Below are 21,232 nucleotides of genomic sequence, written 5' to 3' on the forward strand. Positions count from 1 at the left end.
ATCTATATTTTTATCACATACTTTTCCAGACAAATTACACTAGCTAGATTATAAGAAGGCTAAATTTATTTATTTAATTGCAAATGTATTTAAATTAGCACCAAAGCACTAGTAAAGGGTAGTATACTGGGCCCTTATTTGAAGACTGGTTCAATTTTGAACATAATACATTTCTATTTTTACTTATGGAAAAATTTCAGTCTTGAATTATCAGTATAACAAAGACTAATATAAAAGAAAATTGTAACTAATTAAGATTTTTCCAGGAAAAGTTTTAGAAAAGTCATCAAATGTTTTTTTCAACTATACATATTTAAAATCTTAGCACTGATGAATCATCCCGTAAGTTTTTAAATAATAACATTCAAAAACTAATTTTAAGACTTTTTTGAGTTCTATACACAAGGGAGGAAATGTCAAATATTAAATATCTCTCAAATCAGATTTTATTCACTTTATTTTAAAATACATTTTATACAAGTACCAAAAATATTTATTTAAATGTTTGGTTTTTATCACATCTGTGTGGGGTTCAAAGGTTTTAAAAGACGTTAGCTATTTTTTCTGAGAATCGAAATATTTCAAAGAAATTTTTCTTGTGGATATTATGCTGATATTGACATACAGGTAACTTACTTTTTATGTACACCACTTAGGCTGTTCCTTAACACACACAGAACTTGTTTTACCACTATTCTTGAAAGAGGCTGCTAATGGCAAATTAAACCTGCGGCAGCATGAATTCAACATATTTTAGGTATTTATTAAAGCAATTTATTGAGTAGAAAATCTGTTTGCTTGTTTAAAAAAATTTGTAGTCTTTGTAAAGCCAGCTAGTATTGAATAAAAATAACACAGTTAATAAATATTGCATGCCATGCTATAGACGAACAAAATTTTGTGTTATTAAAATTAATTTGGAATAGTTGGTGTGGTCTCATGTTAAAATACCAGTAAAATTATTGTTTTAACTTATAGTATATATTAAATAAAATAACTTGGAACATTTTATTTTGGCTATTTTGGTTGAGCTGGGTCAAACTTGAATTTTGAAATATTCACTATCATTACAAAACTATTGTAAGTATAAAAGACCTGGAAATAGTGAAAAGTAATTTCTATAAACTTTGTCTTTAGTTGTAAATTAATTATTTCTGCAATATTCTCGATAAACATTTAACTATAAAAAGTTTTCATCATGTATTATGAAAAGTATTTATTTCAGCACCAAAAAAATTAATGTTGTCAATTCAAAGATTCAAAACATGATTCCTTGCTTTATTAATTTTTTTTATTCTTCGTAATTTTACTTTTTCACATTTTAAACTATAAGTGGTTTACTGCATTTTGAAAGTTTTTCAAGGAAAGTTTGTATTTTAACATAATTTTTCAATGTAAAGAGATATTTTTCATTTATTTAAATCACTATCATTGCTATAATACAAATGAAGATTTTTCATGAGCACCCACAGGGACATGAGTTGTGTTTAGCAAACACCTTCTCTAATTGCGACACAAAATATAATACAGGAGCATTGCAAAAAAGCGAAAACCTTTAAAACAAAATATCTCTACGTAGCAAAACTTAAAATGTTTGCATTCCTGAGCGCACAAGAAACTATACTAAATTTACTTTCCAATTTTTTTTTTAATTTTTTTTTTTCATTTTAATTTTGTAGTGCATTACTTTTTATTCTTTTAAGAATGCATCTGATTAAAATATTAACTAAAAAAATTTTTAATATTTTACTGGACAAATAAATCATATTGCTTGCATGATGTACCTGACAAACGTACAAAACTCAAACCAAATGTCATGGTTAAGTCAATAGAACTGATACAAAACAATGCGTACACGAAGAATGTAGATATATTAGTTTCAAGACAGGCAACATTTTATTTGGTCTACAGCTAATGCCTGCTCTCATCTCAATCTTTAATACTTTATTCCTAAAAACATTTTAAACTCATTTTGAAATTATGAAAACAGACATTTGAGGAACAGATAAATCAATATGAGGAACAGTTGTATAATCCTGTACATCAAGGCATTTCTGCATTCAAGAAAATTGTTACAAGAATGCTTACTGTAATTTCCTGATAAAGTATCAATAACATACATTAAACATTTCCTATAAAACATTTTTGGTAACATTACATTAGTATAACAATATCTAGGCAATACTTTACATCTTTTTTTTTACATTTTTTATTTTATATTTTTGTGTTAATCACAGCACGAGATGACAGGTAACAAATGTTTCAACTCAAACTGCTTGCTACCAATGTCATAGCAAAAGCAAACAACAATATCACAACATAAAATACTACATTGTTGTTAACAGCATCTACAATACAGTCATGTATAAATTAAATTAAATATTTCATAAAACTGAAATACCAACATATAGCATGGTTGTCTTCGGCATTGGTCATATTGGCATTTAAATATGCATGGCTTAGCATACTTTTATTATAAAAGTTTTTCTAGCCGAAAGTATGAAAAATATATACATGCGAGACCTCACAAGGGTGTAAATGTAGTTGGGTTAGTATATATTATCAAATGAATCATACTTACAAGTCATACTGTTTTATTGGGAGTTGTTTGAAACATTTTAAAGAAAGAGTAGCCACACACTTGAAAAATTCATAATGAAATATTTCTTACTTCAGAACTGAATACAATGTATCCACATGACAAATACTTTTGAAAACATTAAATAGCTTAAATGAAAAAAAAAATAATTCTAAGGCCAGTGGTTACAAAACCAATATAAAAATAACATAATGTGAGATTTGACAACTTTGCACCAAAACCTGTTATTTGCACCATCAGGCCTAAGAAACCTGCTGTTTGACAAGTTCATTGCAGCATTTACCTATTAAAAATTTGAAAGTACTATGGTAACATAATTAGCAAGATACTACATTTATTATTTTAACATTTAATTTTTATTTAGGGAGCCTATCAATATCAACTGGGATTAATTCATTTATACTGTAACTTAAGTTTTCAATTTTTTTATTAAAATTTTTGCAATGCATGATAACAGAAATATAGTATGTAGCTTTCAAGAGGTCCCCAAAATTTCTGTCGATAGATTTAATGACCAGTTATTAGTTTTTAATGTAGGAGGAGACCAGAAAGAAATAATATTTATGTTAATCCACAAACATTTGCATCAAGATATGAAACCATACCCAATGATTTCTTAAGCCTAAAATGCCTTTAAAGATGTACCTACAAAAACTTATGGCTACAAATTTCCAAAATAAAAAATAACAGAAAACAATTTCTGTTCATAGTTAGTATCTATTTTTCAACTCTTAAAATCTCCCTTTAATGTAGTTTCCATACTTAAATATTGATGCCACATAGTTAGAAATGGTGCCTTTCCAAGCTCTCTACGTTGTTATAGTTTGGTTTTAACTGACATGCACCGGTATGTAACCACCAGGAGAACATATTTTATTACTTGGTCTTTAAGTGAACTAACATATGGATTATTATTCCACTATTCACTCTACAAGGACGGATAATTGCTATTACTGATTAAAGTGGCTGCAATGACTTATCGTTTTTGTTTCATTAACTAGATGTGAATATAAAATTTATAACAGTAGGTACCTTTGAAGAGCATAAAATACTTTTCGCTATTCATTCAAAAATTATGTTCACGCTCATTTTATGTGTGTGTAAGAATGTCAGCATAACGAGTGCTTAAGTCCACAAGAAATACGGCGTTCATGCTGATGTTTTCATTTTTTTAAAACTATATACACATAAATCCATTTAATGGATTAGAAAAATATAAATTTGTCAATCTCTTAATTAAAATGTTAATAAAATCACTTTTGCTTCCAAATATTTATCTACTCACATTTATCTTAGGTAACCATGTTTCACAAAACCTATTTCCTTGAAAATAAACTACGTAAATTACTATTTTTATAACTTTCTACTAACATGCTTTGTCTCACGACTCTAACACATTTTCTGAAATATTTCTCCTAGTTCCTCACATACAAATGTATACATGTTGGGAAACACATTTTTCCATTTTGTTATTTAGTATAAATGTATATTTTTTTACAATATTTTACAGTACCTTAATAAGTACATAATATAAGTACTACAAGAGGCAAATCTAAGGTACACTGTTCTTAATGAGTCACAGAGAAAATATACAAACATACAGAATTATTTTGGCTCAAAACAAAAAAGTAAACTGCTGACTCACATTCATTAATGAATATACAAAATAATTCTCCAGTGTGTGACTGCTCTTTTGGTATGTCTAACTCTACCATGACACGGACGAGTGTACAAAATTCAGATGTAGAATTTCAAAACAACGCAAGCATACATGCTGTACACATGGAAATGCAGGTTAGGTCTCTAGTTCTACAGGGACAATGCCTATAAGTTTAACCTACAATTTTTTTATGCTTTTATTACAAAGGCAATAGTGTGATTCGAAATACTTGTTCTGGTAATGTAGTTCTATTAATTTTTTTTATCACTGAACCTCAAATTTTGATGAAAACCACAGTGCTTATTAAAATGTATACTTTAAAAGACTAAAAATTTCAAAAAACGTATTTGATGCTTCGGGTAAAGTAATGGTCTTACAATCGGATCCACCGGTGCCGAGAAATGCCAGTAACCTGCGTTTACGCTCTTCGCGTTGTTGTACGTACACAGAACCACGTAGCTGCGAACTTTCAAAAAACCCCAAAAAAAATTTTCAGATGAATTTTCTGTAAGGCTCCTACAACTTCGTAACGTTCCTGGAACGTTACGGGAACGCGTCTGAAGGTTTTGCTGTTTTGCGGGTCTGTACGGGATGCAGAACATTTGGACATGCAGCTGTGGAACTGGCCAACGAGACCGCACCGCGACCCTACATGCCCGAGTGTTGTGTGCTAGTTAGAGACCGGGAAAAATTCGCGAATTCATTTCGCGATGGGTTAAAACACAAATAGTTATACCTCAGTGCTGCTCCCTCACTATTGGCTCACAACTCACCTGGATGGACTCTGGGCCAATGAGAAACACCCGACCAACGCTTTATCGAATCACAAGCTGCTACGTTGGGACACGTCTCACAAGACAGCAGCCAATGGGTGGGTGACATTTGACCGAGTGTAGGTAGAACTATGGAGTTCATCCTGCAGGTCCTTGAACCCGCGAATTTGTCCGGTCCCTAGTGCTAGTCCGTGTCGGGATAGAGAGAGAGAGAGAGTGTGTGTGTGGAGGGGGTAGGGGCTCAGTCGAAGATGCAGGACAGCGCGCGGAACACGTAGTCGGCGATGCACGAGCTCTTGCTCTGCTTGCTGGAGGAGCGGGCGCCCTTGTCGCCGTGCTGTCTCTTGGCCTTCTTGTCGTCCTTGCGCGCGCCTCTCTTGCCGAGCAGCAGCCGGGCGGCGGGCGCCGGCGGCGGCGGCGGCTGCGGCGGCGGCGGCTCGGTGCGGCGGCTGAGGCGCGCGAACTTCGCCTCGGGCCGCCGCCGGCGCGCCGCCAGCAGTCCCAGGCGGTCCCGCAAGGTGTCCGGGGGAGGCCCCGAGGCGCGCGGGTGCCCCAGCACGAGCGCCAGCAGAGCCGTCACCTCGGCCTCGTCCAGCAGCCCGCTCTGCATGGGCCCCGCCAGGAACTGCTCCGAGGTCATGAGGCCGTAGCGCACGGAGAAGAGCGCCTCTTCGCCCAGCACCCGGCGCCGCTGCTTGGGCGACAGCTCCAGCCGCCGCCGCCGGCACTCGCGGCCGCTCCAGCGCTCCAGCGCCGCGAACAGCACCGCCTCCGAGGCCAGCGCGAGCGTGGGGCGGCGCGCGATGTCCGTCAGCGTCGCGGCGTCCAGGTCCTCCACGGCCTCCTGCGACACGAGCACGCCTCCGGGCTTTAGCCTTCTTGTACCTCTACTCAAGGACATGGAGAACTTTCTGTGTATAGGTCAACATGTGGCCAGTACACACAATGCAAGCTCCGTATCCGGAGATGGTTGAAAACCACGCGCAGAACCATGGGCCGTGCGCTCACCCCCCCCCCCCCCCCGCCAAACCTTGCGAATGGTTTAGATTGCATGATCGTCAATATAATATACCTGCACGATATAAATATTTACCAGTATTTAAGATTTATAGCTAGAGACCGGAAAAATTCGCGGGTTCAATGACCTCCAGGATAGACTCCAATATCCTCTACACATTCGGGCAAATGCCAACTGTCCATTGGCTGCTGACTTGTGAGTCGTCTCGACTGGGTGGCCTGTGATTCGACACTTCAATGAGTGACGGTCTCTAATTGGCCCTCAGTCCTCCAGATTAACAGTGGACCAATGGCAGAAGCAGCACTAAGGTATAATTATTTGAAATTTAGCATAACACGAAATGAACCCGCGAATTTTTCAAGTCTCTATTTACAGTCTGTTGGCAGCATTAACATGTATCATTGAGGATCGCTCGGCTCGTTGACGGATGGATGACAGACGGATGAGAGGATCGTTGTGAGTCCAGCTTAAGCGCCGGCAGAGAGTTTCTCCATCAACCTACTTCGTCCTTGACACCGCATCGTCAGCTGGTGATACACAGCTGGTAAGACGATTCCCCTAGCCGTTGTCGACCCGTAGCACTCCCTGCTTCCCACGACAATAGTTAGTGGATTGTTGGGATCCAAATTCAAAAAAGAATGAAAGAATGACGAACTGAAAGAAATTAATGAATGGATCGAGGTTTTACAGGAGACTCAATGAAGACGACGAGGGACGAAATGAAATAGGATGAAGCAGTCATGGAATGCATCACCCAGTCGAGTGGATGCCTGGTTGAGTTCAGAGAATGTTTTTTTAAAGGTTAATTTAACTAATCCATCGTTAATATGATAAATAAGAAATACTTGCAAGTGATGTGATATGTATTGATCAAGTTTTTCAGTTATGGCCACAGATTGTACATTATTTAATGGGGAGGCGGGCGGACCTTATCGAGATGATTGCTTCCCCCCCCCCCCCCCCCTCCGGGGTCCAAGTTCCTCTCAGAGATTAGAGAAAGTTACAGATGGAGCATAAACACAGTTTGCAGGTATCTCTGCTGAAGCCAGGGGACGTAAGGGGGAAGCAGTTCGCCGCCATATTGTTCCCTGAAGAAAATTGCATTTTCTCATAACTGATGTACGTATGGAGGTGGAAAAGTGCATGAATGTGAAACAAATAAAGAATGTTTACTCGAGAAAAATTATTGTGTACAAGAGTATGTAGTAAACTACATTTCTATATACTATATAAACAAATTGCCACCATCTTCTTACGTGAACTAACTGGCAACAGTGCTCAGAGCTTATGCTTAGGGGCATGCAAATTTCGCGAAAAGATTCCGAGACTAGCTGAAAGTTAAAACACTGTAGCAGCATCTGTGTTTCTTAATTGGGTGAGTTTCGTTCAGGTCAGTGTAGATTATTTACAACACCGATCACCGTGAGTCAGTGCGGAAGCAAACAAGTCCTGATTGGCCCGGTGAAATAATGCATCTACTTCTCTCGCAGACGGCCGCCAATCACAAGGAAGAAACCACTGGTACGGGTATACATACTTTGTTGCGGTATAATAGGCGCTCAGATTTATTTGCGAAAAAATGCCTGCCCCTACTGATGCTCCAACTGTAACTTTTCCCTAATCTCTGGTTCCTCTCGACCAGGGGCGCAACAACTAAATTTCCTAAAGGGGGAAGGGGGGGTGAGGGGGGGGCAATATACCTTTTTATAAAGAATCATCGATCCCCCCCTATTGAAGCGGGGGGGGGGGGGTTCCGGGGGTCCTCCACCGGGGAAATTTGTATTTCAAGGTGGATTATTGGTGCTATTTAAGCAGTTTCTTTTATTATATATAAAAATTGATTACACAGCACTTTCTTTGCCTCCGTTCGCCCCCACTTCAAGGTTTCAGAGGGTTGTAGGTATCTCTGTTGAAGCCAGAGGACGTAAGGGGGAAGCAGGTCGCCGCCGTATTGTTCCGTGAAGGAAAAATCGCATTTTTCTCATAAGTGATGTACTACGTATGGTGGTGGGAAAAGTGCACGGATATCAAACAAATATAAAGACTGTTGACTCGAGAAAAAATTGTTGTTGCGCCCCTGCGTCCGGACGGGTGTCGCGGGTGGTCTGGTACCTGGGAGAGAACCTCGTCGGCGTGAAGGTCGACGAACTGCAGGCAGTTGTGGAGCAGCGCGGAGCAGGCGTCCTCGGTGGCCGGGGCGGTCGACGGGTGCTCCTCCTCCTCCTCCTCCACGGGGTCGGGGTCTTCGGGAGACGGCGGCGCCGAGGGCCGCGCGGCGTGGTGGTCGTCGCGGCAGTACACGCGCGCCGTCTGCAGCACGTCCAGCACGGAGGCGGGCTCCAGCGTGAGGTCCAGGTACTGCACGCAGGTGCGCACCAGGCCGTCGCACATGTACTTGTCGGCCGCCTGGAGCGTGGCGAGAGCCGTCGTCACCGACTGGAGCTGCACCTCCTCGCGGTAGAGGTACCTGCGCGCGCACACAGAGTGTCCGCGGTTAGCACACTCCCTACTAGATATAGTACACTCATAAGTGATCTAGTACATTTACGCTCAGATCTAGTACTTTTTTTTCTTTGATATAATCAAGGGCGTCGCTAGCCGATGGCCAGCCGATGGACTAAGTGGGAGGGGAAGTTGTGGGAAAAGCAGGGGCGCAACAACAGGGGGGGGGCAAGGGTATTTTGCCCCCCCCCCCCCTCTGAAACCTTGAATTTGGGGGGGGGGGCGAACGGAGGCAAAGAAAGTGCTGTGTAATCAATTTTTATACTAATAAAACTGCTTAAATAGCACCATTTTCCACCTTGAAATACAAATTTTCCCCGGGGAGAATCCCCCCGGCACCCCCGCTTCAATAGGGGGGATCGATAATTCTTTATAAAAAAGGTATATCGCCCCCCCCCCCCCCTTTTGGAAATTTAGATGTTGCGCCCCTGGGGAAAAGTATGTATTTTTTTTGCATTTGGCTACAGTTTTTTGTATCACTAGGGTTCTAGGAGGGGCAACTGCCCCCCACCCCCCAACCCCCCCCCCCCTGGCGACGCCCTTGAATATAATAATATTACAGTAACTACAATATGTTTTATTATTGAGCGTAATTATTTTTTAAAAAACTATGGAATGTATGTGTGTGTGGTGTGATATTTAAGTTAGAGCTTTGCAATGTCATAATAACTTCCTAAATTGTTAAAACCATAACAAATTATAATTTAGTAATTTTTTTTCAAATCTAGTACTTTTATCTTGCCTAAATTGGTACGAAATATTTTTTTTTTCCTTGTGGACACCCTGACAGTAACGATCCAGCTGTCATGTTGCAAGCACACTTGTAATACGAACCTCCGACAAAAAACTTTAACTTAGAATTCTTCAAAATAATTCCCAGCGTAATAAAAATACGCTAATTAATTAATTTATTTATTTTTAACTAAATCGATGCTTTTGAGCGTAATATGTTCTGTACAAATGTAGTGTTGTTCTTTCGGAACAATCAATGTGCGTGAACTCATTTCAGTTTGGCAAACTAAACCTCAAAAAAAAAAAAAAAAAACAGTCTAAACGTTTCGTGAAACAAACTTCTGACGCTCATTTCAGTAACGTCGATGGAAATGGAAAATATTTCTCGTCTGGAAGTCTGTCGGGGCCGCCATTTATGTCGTGCTGACGTCACACATTGCCTAACGTGAATGGTTAGAAAAAAAATATTGGCAATAAAGGCAGCGCGTCCGATACTCTATTAGAATTATTTCACAAGCTACTGGACCTTGAATTATGCAACAGTGAGTGAGCAGTCACGCTGATAACGACATTACAGAATCTTATCAAAATACACACATACTATTGTAAATACCAGTTAACTGCACACCAGCAGATAAAGCTGAGTAGGTGTTACAAAGCTTCGTGAAGCTATTAATATTCTCGGCTTTCGGAGCGAGAAGTTATAGGTTCGAGTCCCGGGTAAGACCTGTGTAAAATTTTTCCAATTTTTCTTAAAAAATCATATATCTGCCACACAGCGGAAAAATATTTAATTTAATTGGTTTTATAAATCAACTAGGTGATCATTTAAGTTATTTAAGGGGAGATGAGATGGTTGGATCGTTGGTAATGAAAAATAACCAAAACGCCAAACAAAATATCGAGGCGGCAACGGTAAAATGTTGGGCACTCACACAGGAGTATCTGAGTTCAAATTTCTGTTTAGCCATCATAGCAATATATAAAACGGGATCCTACTACAGGAGTAAAAGTGTGGTGCCGGTGCCTGTCTCCGCCATCTTGGATTGTGACGTCACAGCCGCCATCTTGGATGAACTTGACCTTGGTACCCACCACCATTTTAATGCAGCCATTTTTAATTTCACTATTTTGAATGTCACCATTTTAAAATCTGCCTTTTTAGACTCCGCAATTTTGATTTATGAATTCTCAGCCACCATCTTGGATTGCGCCATCTTGACATCAAGATCTCCGAAGCAGAAGGCCTGCTGTGTGAAGTTACTCAACATGCTTTACGCTTACGAAAGACCTGTTACAAGCATATCAGACAATAGTCTCCTAACTACTTTGCCTTCAGTAAGGACATAAGGATACGACCGACATGATACGATGGGAGGCCATCGACAGGAATCAATTAAATACGACATGCCAGGAATAGCCACGAGCACACGAAAAAAACCAGACTAAAGGCCTTGCCAGGAATAACCAGGAGCACACGGAGAAAACCAACAAAAGTTTACCTAAATCAAGCCCTGTAAATAGTACATTTAGACGATTTATATATAAAGTATGCATATGAATTAAACAGTTGATGATATGCTTAGTAAATGTGTATATATAGCCAACATGTACATCCATTAATCTTAAGTATTTATATTCTAAGCATATATAATTAATTTCAAACTATTCATATGCATAAAAATTATAAAGATAATGTATGAATATATTCAATATACATACATATGATTAAATGTATGGTATGTCTCGATGGCAATGTGGTCACAAGGCGCATGTATTCCATACCAAAGATCCGACCTGTAATGGTTCGAATCACTTCGCTTCCAATGTAATTTGTATAAAAAATTAAATGCAATATGTCTATAAGGGTCATAACAACACTAATAGGCAATGGAACTTTGACCTTACGTGCGTGAGATAGAACGAATCTACGCACTCTAGGAACAGACAACTGAAACAAAGATGGCGAACATTATACCATCCGAGATGGCGACCTTCAGCAGAAGAACAATATGGCTGACATTAAATTATCCAATATGGCGGCATCCAGCACCAGAAAACAATATTGTGGAATTTCATAAACTAAGATGGAGACATCTATCCCGGGAAAGAAATTTGCCTTATACCGTTTTACGATTTCAAGTTTTAGAGTTGGTGACGTCTTGCAACTCTCCTACTTTATAAACTACCGTGGTTTTCAACAGTTCACAGCCAGTTCACGTGAGGGTGGCATACGAACATTGGTTTATTTCGAGAATGATCTGTGATCTGGGCATTGATAAGAAATATTAATTTTGATTAATATTATAGTGGCGTATATTTATTGTCTATACATCTAGTAAACAATATTTGTGAATAATAACGTCAATTTTGAACATCGATAAAGAGAGAGATTCTGGTTGTAGGCGTAAAGCTTAAAAACCACACCAAAAAATAATTTCGGCAAAAGTTCCGCTATCATCCCTTGATCGTGATGGCATTATTAACCTGTTTACGTAGACCCTGTGATAACATTACGCTTGATGTTTTAATTCATCACGTTGAAAGATCCTGGATATATGAGAGAGAAAAAATTCCTCAAGACCTGGCATATATATATATATATATATATATATCCACAAACCAACCTTCTGGAACCCGCTCCAGACAAGAACTACTAGGGCATTCTGAACCTTCACCGGTTCTCAGAACATTGCTCCTGAAGCAGCACACGAAGTTTGCGGTTTCAATTTAGCACATCGGAAGATCCTCGACATCCTCGATTGTTCTATATATATATATATATATATATATATATATATATATATATTGAAAGCGCTAACTGCGTGTACTTCAGGAGCAATGTTCAGAGGACCGGTGAAGGTTCCGCATGCCCTAGTAGTTCTAGTCTCGAGCGGGTCAGAAGAAGGCTGGTGTGTGGAGGGAGAGGGATAAAGGGAAGGATGCCGACCTCAGCAGGTTGTCGAAGGCGCGGTCGTCCAGGTCGGTGACGGCGATGACGGGCTCTTGCGGCAGGGAGCCCTCGAACATGGCGCGGAAGACGGGGTTGGCGGCGGCCAGCACGCCCCGGTGCCCGGGGAAGCGGAACAGCTCCGGGCCTTGCCCCACCATGAACACCACGTCGCTGCCCGCCTCGCTGCCGAACAGCGAGTCCGTCCTGCCGACACACACGCGCGAGATCAACCCTCGGCGGCATTACAACGTAGCGAGCAAGCATCACCTCTAGGTAGAGACCGGAAAATATTCGCGGGTTCAATGACCTCCAGGATGAACTTTATAGTTCCACGTACACTCGGTCAGATGTCACCCTCTCATTGGCTGCTGTCTCGTGGAGGTGTGACCCAACGTAGCGGCCTGTGATTCGATACAGCTTCGGTCGAGTGTTTCCCACTGGCCCAGAGTCGTCCAGGTGAGTTGTGAGCCAATAGCGGAGGCAGCACTGAGGTATGACTATTTGAATTTCAGGCTGTCGTGAAGTGAATCCGCCGATTTTTTCCGGTCTCTACCTCTAAGTAGCTCAACTTCTGGGTTGTAGCCGGGTCTTTCGGGCGAATAACTCACCGAACGTTGCGGTCGCCGTCATCAGGGAACAGTTACCTGCTCCTCCCTGATGATGGCGACTGCGACGTCGACCGGAACGTCGGTGAATTATTCGCCAAGGACGCGGCTACAACCCAGTAGCCAGGGGCGCAACAACAAGGGGGGGGGCAAGGGTATTTTGCCTCCCCCCACCCCTCTGAAACCTTGAAGTGGGGGCAAACGGGGGCAAAGAAAGTGCTGTGTAATCAATTTTTAGACAATAAAACTGCTTAAATAGCACCATTTTCCACCTTGAAATACAAATTTTCCCGGGGGAAGGACCCCCGGACCCCCCGCTTCAATAGGGGGGGATCGATGATTCTTTATAAAAAGGCATATTTTGCCCTCCCCCCCCCCCTTGGAAATTTAGTTGTTGCGCCCCTGCCAGAAGCCAAGTTACTTCAAAACAATTATGGCCGTGAAAAAGCCTGCGAACATTATTAACCACCACCTTGTTGAGATGCAGCTGCAACTTTACTCGCAGACCGTGTTCCAGAACGTGTCTCAAACCCCAATCCCTGCCAGGTAACGAAGAATGGCAACCGTTTTAATAAACTGTGCCCTGCGCGAGGAAAATTCATACTTATTTTAAAATGTTTTGCAAATGAGGATGTAAAACAAGTTCTGGCTTTATATAGTACTACATGTTATTTTTTTTATGTAATAAGTCATGTCATATAGGCATAATTAAAAACCATTCTTAGGAAGCAAGATATGTTATAAATTTTAAGTGTCAGTACATAAATGACAAAGAACGTAAGGGCTTCAGAAATGATTATTAGGTTTTCGTAATATATAAATAAATAAATATATATATATAATGTTGGTATGTATGTATGACGTTGATAAACTCCGACATCGTTTGACCGATCACCATGAAAGTTGGCAGATCAAAGTTTTTTTACATGGAGAAGGTTTTCATGCTATCCATTTTTTTTTTGTAAATCGCCGCTAGATGACACTGCAGCGCATCAAATTCTAAACCGTTTAACCGATCTCCATGAAAATTGGTACATGTAGGTATTTGAACACGGAGAATAAATTTCGACTGTATCCATTATGCTATAACTCGCCTCCAGATAGCTCTGCAGCGCATCGACTTATATTCCGTTCAACAGATCGCCATTAAAATTTGGTGTATTGCAATTTTTTACTGTCCTTGATCCTCAGTAAAAAAAAATAGTGATTGTGACTATGATAAGTATTTGGTCGGTGAGTTTAAAATAGAATACCATTTATAGATTTTGGATCACATACAAACCGTCGATTTTAGATTTATAGAGGTAGATAAAAAAAAACACAGGCAGGACGACGTCTGTCGTGTTCTGCTAGTACATGTGTGAAATAGTTGGGGGTTTGAAAATTTGTAGATTAGGTAACGGGGAGGGAACAAAAAATAATGATTTCCCGGGTACCCGCCAGTAGGCCTAAAAAAATTTGGCCTAAAATTAGGCTAAATATTTTTAGGCCATGTGACTTTATGCCAAACAATATTAGGTAAAATGACTTTAGGTCAAATATCTTTATGCCAAACGACTTTAGGCGAAATAATTTTAGGTCAAATGACTTTAGGACAAACAAATTTATGTCAAATGGGTTTATGCCAAATATGTTTAGGCCAAACGTCTTTAGGCCAAATAATTTTAGGCCTAATGCTTTTAGGTAAAAAAAAACATTTGGGCCAAGTGAATGTTCTGAAAAAGTTTTAGGCCAAACGACGCGCTCCCGATTTTCCGCTGGGCCCTTGGTAGGTGACCGCTGTAGGCGCAGGACTGGCCTGCAGAACTGACCTCTTCGGCAGCAGCGGCTGCGGGGAGGCCGCGGTGTCGTTGGGGCACATGGCTGCGGCGTCCGGGCTCCTACGCCGTCCAACTCATGTCCTGCGCCGGGAGTCTGGAACAAGCGGCGGGTTCGTTACGTCACGCGCGGGCGTAACTGCGCTCATCAGGGCAGATAGCGTCAACTGGGGACGTACCACAACGCCGAAATACCACCTTAATTTTGGAAAGTATAGAAAGTAAATATTTTTAAAATTTTCTATAAACTTTTTTTTTTAGATCCAGCCATGTTAATAAAATATTAATTTATCACTGCAAAATAATATTCAATCCACATACGCAAACATAAATAATATGTATGTACATGTTTACTGTTTAGTTATTTCTTTAACATACAATTCCCCCCCCCCCCCATAAAAATCGAGTTTCTTGTGTTATAGCTTACTACAGTTTTTATGAATGTATGACTAAGTTCGTGCACAGATTTACACTGATCAACCATTTCCATAACAGTGTCCGGTATTTTATAATTTCCGCTTTGCATACATTTGGTTGAATTCATATTAAAGTGGATTCTTTGAGATACTTTAATTAATTTGGTGAATAAAATATTTATTTTATATCCCATTGGACCAATTTTTATTCAAATACAATAATTAATACACCATCTGGAATCAAACAGCAATGAATTACTGATTTATGTGGCTGTTTTTAAATAATTGTGTAATATTTAAAGGAATTATTTTTTGCTTTCTGTTCTTTAAACAAAATACATTTGTGTTAAATATATTTACACATCCTTGTGACGAGCATAACCTCCCGCCTTGTCAATGCGCTGGCCCTCCACACAGCAACGGAAACAAAATACAAAATATTGAGAGAGAGAGAGAGAGAGAGAGAGAGAGAGAGAGAGAGAGAGAGAGAGAGAGAGAGAGAGAGAAAATACGCGCGCGACCTTGAGACAAGCGATACTATAGCGCTCTAGCGGGGGAGAAACTAACCATGAGTGCCTTCTTTTCGAAAGCAGAGCTGTCTGGCGGGGGAGCATCCAACTACCTCAGTTTGGATTCCAAAACCGGGTATCCCCTCGCGACAACTATACGTTATATACACGGCCCTAGAACTACAGGTCTGGACACTTGTCTATTTTGCCATGCATTCAACTTGACCCCCGTATTGACTGATTTAGGGCGCGGTTACACGGGACCCTGAACTACTTCAGGTGAACATGTTTAAGTAAACAAGTTTACAAACGCGAAAGTGTACGGTTACACGGTAGTTGCTGAAAAGTATGTTCAGCTCTAAAACCGATTGTCTACTGTCAACGAATGACTGTGTTGTTAATTTTCTCTATTTTATATCCAGAAAACGCGGGATGTTTTACTTGTTTATACAGTATTATCAGCAGAAATGGAATGTGTTTTCATATCGCTCAATATTTTTTTACAAATCGGGAATTCAAACAACATGCACAGTAAAAATATTTTAACTTATTTTTTATTATTTTTTGAGCGAGTGTACCTATCTCAGTTTTAAGAAAATTAAGGTCAGGATCAATTTAAAAAAAATTTATATATATATATAATTGCCTGTTGATTTTTTTTGTTGCATTCGGTAAAATATTACTCGAACTTGTGCCAGGAACACTTTCCATCTTGAATTTCTGCAAATGACTGTTTATATTGTAAACAGCCAATCAGAGGCTAATGTAGAAGATATGTCGATCTGAACTGCTTTGCCAACCTGTTTAAGTTAAATGGGAAATGGCCTCGAACGAAACATGTTCAGACTGTGTGTAACCGCACTCAACAGCTGAACATGTTCACCTGAAGTAGTTCAGACTCCCGTGTAACCGCGCCCTTAGTTCATTAAACGGCCGTTGGCGGGTTTAGCGTGTTGACAATAGGAATTTTTTATCTAAATCAGAAGTACTCGTTTGTCAAGAAGGGTAGTTGTTTTATATTTTTGACGTTTATTATTTATATTAAAATAGTTATGTATGCGCATAAAACTGAACATTGAAGTGTGCAAGTTTTGAGTAATGTTGATTTTTCTGTTTGGGGCGGGATGGTGAAGAGGTTATTGGAGGCAGTTTTTGAAAGTAATGTGAACCTTCTAATTTTTTTCAACCAAGTTCAAATAATTCATCGTGCTGTACAATGCCAAATCGCTGCGTTGCTCCAGGTTGTAAAACAAATTACGACAGTTCATTTGACAAGTGTCATATGTTCAGTGCACCCAAACATGAACAACGCCGATTGTTAATTCCGAGGCAGGACTTTATATTAAAAAGCAGTCATTTCGTATGCGAGAAACATTTCATTGAAGCTGATACTGTCCGTAAAATTTGTGCACAGAGATCAGCTTGGCAACGTAATTGCAGAGGTAAGTGTGTTGTTATATTTTTGGAGCTGTAAATTCAGGTGCACGAGCATGGCTGGGTGCAGGAATACAGTTATGTCGTGTTTATCATTAGTTTTGCTAAATAAATTACTGCGTTGATATACGTTGGGGAGCAGCACCAGAATGTAAGGGCAGACGACACAGAAGAGGCCAGAGAAACCCGCGGATCAGTGGCATCGTCCGGCACAATTTCCAAAATTCGAAAATCTGTGTCTGACTCCACGCGTCCAATTACTGCCTCTACCGTGGTCCCCTTTATACTTTGGATTCAATGTTAAGTTGTGGAACTAAGTTAAGCAGGTATTTGTTCCTAATCCTTTGCCAACATACAATAAATTGGTTAGTAAGAATGAAATGTACACTGAGAGTAATTTTTTTTCAGGGGTTAGTTTTGGAATTTTACACGTTGAGTGACCATCTCTAATAATGTTACTTAACTGCACTAAATTACAACAGTGCTAAAATACTGGTCATATACTGTACCTTGGTTGTTGAAATGCTTGTAAGTAATTTTAGTAAAACGCTTCACACTGAGTCAATGAACAAAATTTTTAAACCTTGCACCCACGTGCTTGCACCTACAAATTTTGGAGAAATCTTAATAGCTTTTTTTTTACAGCTGCATTCTTACTTATAAGTGTTTTAAAAACAAACATCAATGTTGATTATTAATATTATTTGTCCATTCTTTATCACATTACTTGGTAAGTTTTATAATTCTACTTTTTCTGATCAACCAGGCATCCTAGGTAATGGTGGTCTGGAGCTAAACATTTTTGGTGCCTAATTTGGACAAAAAGTACTTTAAGTGGCAGCTTAGATAAAAACGTTATAAATATTATAATAAATTATAAATCCACAGCTTGCAAGACTCCCCGGCATTCATTTGCTGATCATCCAAAGTACTACTACTAAGAGGAATGGTGGAATGGAATGGCCTGTAGCTAACTGTTAAACAATTTTTTCCTAGGCAAACTTTTCACTGCAATTTTATTTTGCGACAGAGTTTAAGCTCTTGTTATAGTTAGTTTCACAGAAATTGATACTGTTACATTATTTTCGTAGCTTGGCGTAGTCAACTAGCGGAAATTTTGTACATAGGAGAGTTATTAGAATACTGTGTCTAATTAAACACTATATATATATGTATATATATATCAGAGGTGCCCCCCCCCCCCCCCAAACACAATAACACCCCCTCCCCTAACCTAATAATGCGGCCCCCCCCCCCCGAAATTTTTTATGCCATTTTCTAAATGATTTACTCAATTATTTTATAATATTATACTTTTTTAGTATTATATTTTATCACATTTTTCATTAATTAAAACTGATTTTCTATTAATAATTTTGGTCATATCAGGTAATATTTCCATCCTGAACCGACAGATGCCAAACTGCTTTTGTTGAGGAAAGTGCGGGGTTGCCAATTTGATTTACAAGATCCCTTTCAATTATCAAAGCACCAGAAACGTATTTTCACATTATAAGCTATAATTATGTAAATAATATATAAATTTTTCTCGTCTTTTAACCACCCCCCCCCCCCCTGAAATTTTAATGACGCAGTCTGCGTCGTTACCCCCCCCTTGTGGGCACCCCTGTATATATATATATATATATATATATATATAATTCCCGGAAAAAGCATTAAAATTTTAGCATTACGTATCACGATTTTCAATAGCGCGTAGTTGGCCGACGTTATTAAGTTATGAAAATAATCTTTGAAAACAATAACAAACATAACCTATCACACTTCAACATAAGCCATTTTCTTGAACTGCGTACATAAATTCTTTATAACGTTGGAAATTCGTTTTATAATACCTATATCTCTACTCGAGTTTTTAAAAAAGCTGCCAAGAATGTTTAACTATCATTTAAATGCAATTAACTAAAAAAAAAGGTTCATAAAGCACAATGTTAAAACCGGACCAGTGTCTTGTGGCCCCAACGGCAGTTTCATGAACTAAATCAGTCAACAAGGGGGTCAAGAAGATACGCTTGTGTCCAGACCTGGTTTCTAAGGCCGTGGTTATATATGGTAGCCAGGCGACCCCCCGGGAAGGCAGCGTGGAAGCGAAACCCTCTATCTAATCGCCCACTGACATTCGCAGGGCAACAGCGCAGTAGCTGATAGCAAACCGCGGGAAACATTCCTCCGTGGTGGCTTCGCACGCCGACAAGCTCCACACTGTAGTGTCCTCCTAGCCAAGCGGAAAACTGACGCGTAGAGAATACAGCATTCAGTCGAACGGGGAAAATTGGAAATTTAACGAGAAAAAATACAGCACTGCTTCCTATATCCTCGCTGGTCCATGTAGACGAAGGTGCGAGAAGTCATGCTGCAGTATTTTAATAAAATACTTTATCGAAAATCAGGTCCTTAGTATTTTTTCATCAGGTCCTTAGTATCTTTAAAGTCTTTTTCATTTTTATCGGTGCCGTTCATAACTGTTTAAAATTTCCTGCGGTTTAGCGGTGTTTCGTGCCGCCATCTACGCGTGATGGTGACAATCAACTTTTACGATTCAGGCAGCGAATTATAGCGTCGGGTGGAGAAAGTACGTATACTTGAAAAGCGTACGTAACACGCTCGGCACTGAACAACGCCAGGCATTGCCATGAAGATTTTTATTTTCTAAAGCCGGGTTTGTAAACTAAGCAAGAAACACAGTAACGCAAGTAACGTATATTATATAAGTTTTTATTTGTAACATGAGAACACATGAATTTTCTCGTTACCGAGGTTAAGTATATGTTTACACATCATTTTAGAGTACTGAAAGACATACACCTATCCCTCACTTAACACGAATAATTCGTTCCTAAAAATGCTCGTGTTACTCGAAATCGCGTATTCTGGAGCATTAGTTTCCATAAACAGCAAGGCTAATTTATTTAATGTATTCCAAAATTGTGTAGGAACAGTAGCGTAGCCAGGATTTGTGTATGGGGGAGGGGGTTAAGAAGCATGTCCCCCCCCCCCCCCCCGGAAAAATTGGGATTTTAAGGTGTAAAACAGTGCTATTTGAACAGTTTTCGGTACTTAAATTTAAATATTGTAATGGTAAAAATATGATTAATTTTTTAATAAAAAAATGTTTGAGTGATGAAGTAAGAAATTAATTAAAGATATTTTAATCAATCCAAGTGCCTTGTCCACGTCCACTCAAAATCATAAATCATGCCCGAAGCTCGACAATACAAAAAAAAAAAAGGAATAAAAATGGTTGGGTTTCGGCAGAACTGGCCTATTCCTGGAAAAAATTAGCTTTAGCTTTAAGAGTTACCCAGTCACCACCTGCTTATAATCACCGCGCTGGTTAAATACAATAGGTGTAAGATATTTGAAAACTTGGGACCCGTCACGGCGTCACAACCTTATAGCTTCTGCTCGCGACAGGGGTAGGCGAAGGGAAGGAGAATCGGTAGAGCTCGCTTACTCTTCCCCTCCAGTGCAGTGGCCGGTGATAGCAGTAAGACACCCAGGCTTTTAGCTTTGAATATATATACTGTATAGAAGTCGCGAGTGGATAGGATTTACTCTACGTTTTTCAGAAGCTTATGATGAGCAGCTTGGGAACTTCACCGCTGCAGTGCGCTGCCGTAACGCCCTGTATCGTCTTAGTTGTTATTTACACATTAGAGCGCAGCGCTGTCGCCTGCTGTCATTCCCCGCACCCCTCATCAATCATTCACTGCAGCTCAACGTCGTTCAACAGGAGGGGGAAGGGGTGTTTGAAGAGTTCGACACTTGTCCGCTAGGGACCACCACAAGTCGAGGCCCTAGAGATGGTGGCGATTGCGGCGGTGAATTAACCAACTACCTCAAAACCGTATTAGAAATTTTAACCTGGGCTGGCGACTTCTATACAGTATATATATTCAAAGCTTTTAGCTAACCTGCTTTCAGATAAGAAAAAAATGGTGCTAAAAAGGGGGGGGGTTAGAACCCCTACCCCCCCCCCCCCCCGGCTTCGCCCCTGTGTAGGAAAATATACTTCACGTAATATAAATGCGTAGAATAACACTCAACTATAAATATGTCACACCATTAATATTTATATGCCTGTCCCTCCCCCTGAAAAACATTTCTGTATCCGCCACTGGGTTGAGAAAGACGATGAGGGGGAGGGGGGCAGGAAGACGAAGGCAGTCAGCGAGCGCGCGACGCAGGTCGCA

General features: G+C 39.9%; 1 protein-coding gene across 4 annotated transcripts in view; it reads right to left on the reverse strand.

The window, feature by feature from the left end:
* Positions 1-439: 439 nt before the first annotated feature.
* The window catches only part of LOC134541889 (BTB/POZ domain-containing protein 2-like), a 109,287-nt gene continuing 88,494 nt past the window's right edge, over positions 440-21,232 (reverse strand). For all 4 annotated transcript variants that reach the window (XM_063385618.1, XM_063385617.1, XM_063385615.1 and 1 more), the window contains 4 exons: positions 14,654-14,756; positions 12,235-12,441; positions 8,163-8,517; positions 440-5,876 (listed from right to left, as the gene is read on the reverse strand). In XM_063385618.1, the coding sequence (XP_063241688.1) occupies positions 5,274-5,876; positions 8,163-8,517; positions 12,235-12,441; positions 14,654-14,703 (1,215 nt within the window). In that variant the 5' untranslated portion in view covers positions 14,704-14,756 and the 3' untranslated portion in view covers positions 440-5,273. The remainder of the gene's footprint in view (positions 5,877-8,162; positions 8,518-12,234; positions 12,442-14,653; positions 14,757-21,232) is intronic.

Source organism: Bacillus rossius, assembly GCF_032445375.1.
Source record: "Bacillus rossius redtenbacheri isolate Brsri chromosome 4 unlocalized genomic scaffold, Brsri_v3 Brsri_v3_scf4_2, whole genome shotgun sequence".
In the NCBI taxonomy this organism is placed as follows: domain Eukaryota; kingdom Metazoa; phylum Arthropoda; class Insecta; order Phasmatodea; family Bacillidae; genus Bacillus; species Bacillus rossius.